The sequence below is a fragment of the Magnolia sinica genome, chromosome 14 (genome assembly GCF_029962835.1).
Source record: "Magnolia sinica isolate HGM2019 chromosome 14, MsV1, whole genome shotgun sequence".
Lineage (NCBI taxonomy): Eukaryota > Viridiplantae > Streptophyta > Magnoliopsida > Magnoliales > Magnoliaceae > Magnolia > Magnolia sinica.
In genome coordinates, this window is record NC_080586.1 from 76,233,129 (window position 1) to 76,239,029 (window position 5,901).

Consider the following 5,901-nt stretch of genomic DNA (forward strand, 5'->3'; position numbering starts at 1 on the left):
TTGTTTTAGTTGCGGCTATGAGAGAGAGAATACATAGAGGGCCTACTTCGGTCGAATAGAGAGCCGTTGGAGAAAAATAAAGAGGATTTTGGATCCATGATTCTCAACTCTCAACTGTATTTTCAAAAGCATTTTAAAATGAGGATTTGGATTACACTGATAGGTCATTTGGCAACTCCATTTTAGATGTATTTGGGGGCAAATGGATTCCTCGAAGTAGCTTTTATCTTTATTGTCGTGTTATTTTAGGTAAATAGAATTAGCGATGAACACAATTTTAGTGTATTTTGAAATCTTATCTTTTGCTATGATTAGGGTATAATTGGAGTTGAATAAAGGCAGGAAAGTTGCATGTTTAATAAATGTATCACTAGGCTACTAATATACTGAACAATGGAACACTGACTATACTCAAAACAATCCAATTCTACTGTACAATGGAACACTAACTATACTCGAAACAATCCAATTCTCAATTGTAACGCTAGAATTACATAAGTAAAATGATCCAAACCATCTAAACATTGGTCATCTAAATGGACAACTAAAAATTATCGACAGATCACTCATTTGTGGTATACTGAGTGAATATACCTAGTTTCAACACTGATGTCTTGGCATCGACTCCCTAGTGAGTGTGGCTAACCATGAAGTGTGTAGCGCAGGTGAGGTGTGTACTAACAAGCTAACTCAATAAAAATAAAAATAAAAATAAAAAGGGGGTCACTCATCTGTGATCCTTATGTTTGTGGCCCAAGGAAGCTCCAAATTTCATAAATATTTTTGGCCAAATTATATATTTCAGTGGACTTATTACAATCATTCCATGAAATATCATATATCTACATTAATTTAGAATAATAATTTAGTTAATTAAATTAAATTTCAATGATTATATTTAAAATTTTCAATGTATTAAATACAGTCATTCATAAGCAATTTTTGAATTCCAATAAATTCCAATTACAAGTGAAATCAAAGACTCTGAATCACCTTGAGCCACGTGTATCATTTCTGTTTGCCAGGATTAGCAAACATGTGCGCCGTAAGCAACCGCCCACGCTACGGCAAATGGAGACTGAGATGAAACGGTAGGTACAGAGGAATAGGAACATGGTACTACGACCACCTGACAGCACATGTGGCTAAATCACATATCATTTTCAACCGTCCATATTTTTTTTCCTACCATTAACCAAAATTTCCAAAACTATTCCAGTCAATATGATTTCAATTGTCCGATCTGTTATCTTCAAATTAACGGCATACAATAAAGATATTTAACAGTCCAATATGCATCCCAATAAATATTCAATTATAGATGAAATATTATTAATAATCCAAACACAATAGATGAACAGCTCCAATTGGTAACATCACACTGATACGTGTACTGTGGAGATGCTGCACTACTATATTCTGGTCCACCCAGCTCCACCATATCACCTCCACAAGACTTTCAAAGGAACCTCTCAAAAGACGACGCGTGTCACGTATTGCGCGTTGGACGGAGAGAGAGTCGTTGTGAAGCAAAACAGCTCTTCACAGGTGGAAGGAGGCGTTGGAGTGGAAGCAAGGAAACAAAATACGAAAGAGAGGTTTATTTTAGTAGTCCTCCAGACTATAAAAAATACATACACATTCAAACGTCCATCGGCTTTCCAACATTCGTAAATTCCAATCAAAACCATCAAAACATAGTAAAAATATATATATCAAAAACTCATAACGCTCCAATAATCTATATATTATTTTCAACCATTAGATCTTAATTGAATGAATCTAGTTTCAAAAAGGTAACAAAATCAGAGTTTTATATTATTAAATAAAATTAAAATTATGAATATATTAGAAATAAAGTAACATTCACAAATTGGACGGTTGTAATCTCTATTTTATAAGAAATATTACTAAAATCTATGTGAGTGTGTATAGATCATCATCGTAGTACTACAATGTACTATTATTTTTCAGATATGAAAATGGCCAGGGAGTCGTCCAAAGTAAAGAAGAAGGCGTGTGGGGTCCACAGCCACTCCGCAATCTTTTGCTGCTCTTATATTGCTTCTCTTCTCCTTCTCAGTCCCTACCCTTCTCTCTCTCTCTCTCTCTCTCTCTCTCTCTCTCTCTCAGCTCATGCTTCTCTCGATTGGTTTTTTTATACAATTTCGATTCTAGGATCTGTAATTGAAAACCCATCTTCTCCAAATTGGATTTTCCTCTCTCTACGGCCGCCCGCTCTCTCTCTCTCTCTACCTCTGTATCTGTGTTCTCCTCTTCATCTTGGGATGGGTTGCATTGAGAATCAATTACAGTTTCTTGGGGTTGTATGCATTGAGTTTTATTGTTGTTTAAAACCAATATCAGATTTTCATTCCTGCTCTTTGTTTTGAATCTCTTTTCGCCTTTCTTCGTTTGTTTTTCATCAGATACTCTGTTTTCTCAAGAACCCAATTTTGTTTTGAGCTTTTACATCTTTATTCTCACTTTCCCTTCATAGATTTGAATCTGATACTTACAATTCATATCTATTTCCCGTCTTAGAATTCAATACCTGATTCGAGAGCGGGTGGCTAATAGGATTTTCCCTTCTTTTAATTTCTTCTTTTAATTGAGATTTTTGGAGAAGCGATGGCAGAGTCTACAAGCGGCAGCCGTAGAGATGGGCAGAGACAGAAAGGGAAGGATCCGAGAGAGTTAGAGCTTGCGGGGAGGCGGCAATGGAAGCCGGTTTTTGAAGAGTCTTCCTTGTCTCCAAGGCCTCTCAAGAAGATCCGAAGCCCCGACCGTCAAGAACCGTCGCATTTCTCAGCTTCATCTGTAGGCCATGGAGCCTCCCCTCTTTCAATTTCACCCTCTTCTTCTACCATTCCTACGACCGCTACAGCTGCGACTGCAGCCAATTCAAGGCCAATTTTCCCTTTTGCCACTGATGGGTCCCAGCCGATCAACATTCCACATCAATTCATGACAACGCCGATGCCCCTCTTTCATCCACAGCAGCAGCAGCAGCAACAAATGATCTCTTTTGCGCACCGCCAGCAACACGAAATGGCCTACCCACCGCCGCCTTTCTTTCTTGGAAATGGACAGGTGCCAACCAAGGCTCAGCAAGAGCAGCTCCTTCGCTACTGGAGCGACGCACTCAACCTCAGTCCCCGTGGCCACATGATGATGATGAGCAGGATGGGGCAGGACTGGCGATCAATGGCCATGTTTCGTCCTCCCACTTCAACCAAGCTCTATCGAGGAGTAAGGCAGCGCCACTGGGGGAAATGGGTGGCGGAGATTCGTCTACCTCGCAATCGGACTCGTCTCTGGCTTGGGACGTTCGACACTGCCGAGGACGCGGCCCTCGCATATGACCGTGAGGCCTTCAAGCTGAGAGGTGAGAACGCCCGTCTCAATTTCCCTCATCTCTTCCTCGGCCGAGATAAGAATAAGGACTCTGGCTCTTCGTCGTCTTCGAATCCTACTCCCGACAGTTCACACTCCCAACCCCAGCAAGCTCCTTATGGCATTGACCTGATGGCCCAGCCGACTGAAGCTGGCGAGCCCCGATTGGAAGATGGTGATCACTATAAGCCCCTCATTCAGGGCGATTCGCCATCAGACGAATCAGGCTCAGGCGAGGTTACGTTAGATGAACCTCAGCCTGCAGTGCCGGCTGTCACAGCTCAAGGCCTTCCGGAATCCACCCAAGAATTAGTATGGGGGGACATGGAAGAGGCCTGGTTCAATGCCATACCAGCTGCATGGGGTCCAGGAAGCCCCGTCTGGGATGATCTCGATACGACCAACCTGCTTCAGTCCAATTTCCCACACTACCATCCAATTGCCCCAAAACCAGAGATGGATTGCTCCTCCAATACGCAAATGTCACAGCAGGATATGGCTGCAGCTGCAATTGCTAGCTCCTCGACTTCCACCGCTACTGGTTCGGCTTCGGCTTCCCCAACCATGAAGATGTTCTCATGGAGGGATTGATTCCAGTGAGGAAACATGACCCAAGAACCATTTTCCTTAGAAAGCTTCTCAGCTTTTGGGATTAGGAACAATGGGTCTCTCTCTCTCTCTCTCTCTCTCTCTCTCTCTCTCTCTCTGACTTAAGATTTCACAGGCTGCAGATTCTTTGGGCCAGCTTTGTGACTTCTTATGGGAGTCTTATTACACTTAGGAAAGAGAGTTTTCTTAGGAAATATAATCATTTTCATTTCCTTTGAAATTCTCTTCCTTTTGATTCCTACGGTTTCTTTTCTTGCATTTTTCTCATAATCCGCGTCTGCGTCATTATGCTCTTTCATGCATTTCTTGTCATTCTTGCCTTTTCTTCTCTCGCATTTTTCTCGTCTTTCCGTCCTGTCGGTAGGCTGGCGCTTATTTTTTCTTCTGCTTCAGCCTTTCTCGTTCGTATTTCAAGTCAGTACTGGTACAACCCATCTGAAAATTCCCCATATTGGAGTAGGGAATTTGGGTTTTTTCTTCTCTTCTTCTTTTTTACTTCTTCCATGTATTGTATACTATCAAGTAGTTGTAGTTGAGACAGACATGTAATAGTAGATTAGTTTGTACAAAGGGGGAATGTGTGGTGGAGACGGTTTTGTGATCTCCATCGTCCATCCCAATTGCTCGCATATTCCTATGTGGGTAAGGACTTTGCGTACGTCAGCTGTTTTATTCCTCTTTGGATGAAATCTAGTAGAAGCATCTTTTTCTGTTTTTATTCTTGTTGTCGACTACTTGTTTGGATTGTTTGTTAGGAAATGCTGCTATGGTATATCCTATATTCCTTGTGCTAAGTAGCAATTGTGACTGTTTATTTATCCCAAGTAGGCCATCTTGTGGATGGGTCATGGCCCCCACAAACTAGGGTCATGAGATTATGAGACCCAATTCATCACTGCCTGCAAATGAATGATTTAAACTTTAAAACCCTCATTTGGGTGCATGTCGAATCGGCAGTTCGTAGACAAAACCATCATTTCGGATCTAAGCGACGGTTTTGTGGGTCGTTTATAAACACACCCACATCGCCAGTTTCAAAATCAGCTTACGAAATACGTATTAAAAAGCCCACTCATCGAAAACCAATTGGATTGAGTTCACGAAAGCTTTCCCAAATGGGTGATTGGCAGTGGGCCATATTCAACAAGCGAAATCACCACTGCAAAAGAATGATTTAAACTTGAAAACCCTCGTTTGGGTGCATGTCGAATCGGTGGTTCGTAGACAAAACCCTCATTTTGGATCGAAGCAAGGGTTTTGTGGGCTGTTTATAAACGCAGCCACATCTCCAATTTCAAAATCATCTTATGAAATTTGTACTAAAAAGCCCACTCATCGAAAACCAATTGGATCGAGTTCACAAAAGCTTTCCCGAATGGGTGATTGATAGTGGGCCACATTCAAGGAGCGAAATCACAACAGCCTGATGGCCTATTGCCCGACCTATGATCTAGGTCTAGGTTTTTTTTCATTGTGAGCAGATTAACACAAAGCCATTAATCTGGCCCGTCTTAGTTCAAAGGCCATGCGATTGTATGGTCATAGACTGTTGGCGAGTTCAATCCTATTGTTCAATGGTGGGCTCTCCTCACCTGAACATTGAGGTCTGGGGTTTAGCCCAGCTTAACCAGCAAGAAGGAAAGAAAATGGAGATTTAGACCACTGGCTATCACTGTTTCTAACTGTCGGCTTGGGGCAATAGTCCGTCTCAATTTCGCCGGGCTGACCCTTCATGACTTTAGCAAAAATCAAGCCCCGTCGACGTTCGGCCCTGAAAACTGAGTCCTCATCTAGCCCAACTGGTTAGCCTCTGTGTTCAGCCCAAAGCTGGTGTGTCTTGGTCAGGTGGGTCTGTCCAGGCTGGATGGGCCCAGCCCAGGCCAGCCTGACAGTAGT

At 42.1% G+C, this 5,901-nt stretch overlaps 1 protein-coding gene across 1 annotated transcript; it reads left to right on the top strand.

The window, feature by feature from the left end:
• The first annotated feature begins 2,078 nt into the window (after window positions 1-2,078).
• LOC131226254 (ethylene-responsive transcription factor ERF053-like) lies at window positions 2,079-4,723 on the top strand. The gene has a single exon (XM_058222038.1). The coding sequence runs from the start codon at window positions 2,632-2,634 to the stop codon at window positions 3,985-3,987; it is 1,356 nt and encodes a 451-aa protein (XP_058078021.1). The 5' UTR covers window positions 2,079-2,631; the 3' UTR covers window positions 3,988-4,723.
• Window positions 4,724-5,901: the final 1,178 nt, after the last annotated feature.

What these genes read in the sequence shown, in the direction of transcription:
- LOC131226254 (XM_058222038.1), top strand. Translation starts at nt 2,632, where the DNA reads ATGGCAGAGTCTACAAGCGGCAGCCGTAGAGATGGGCAGAGACAGAAA.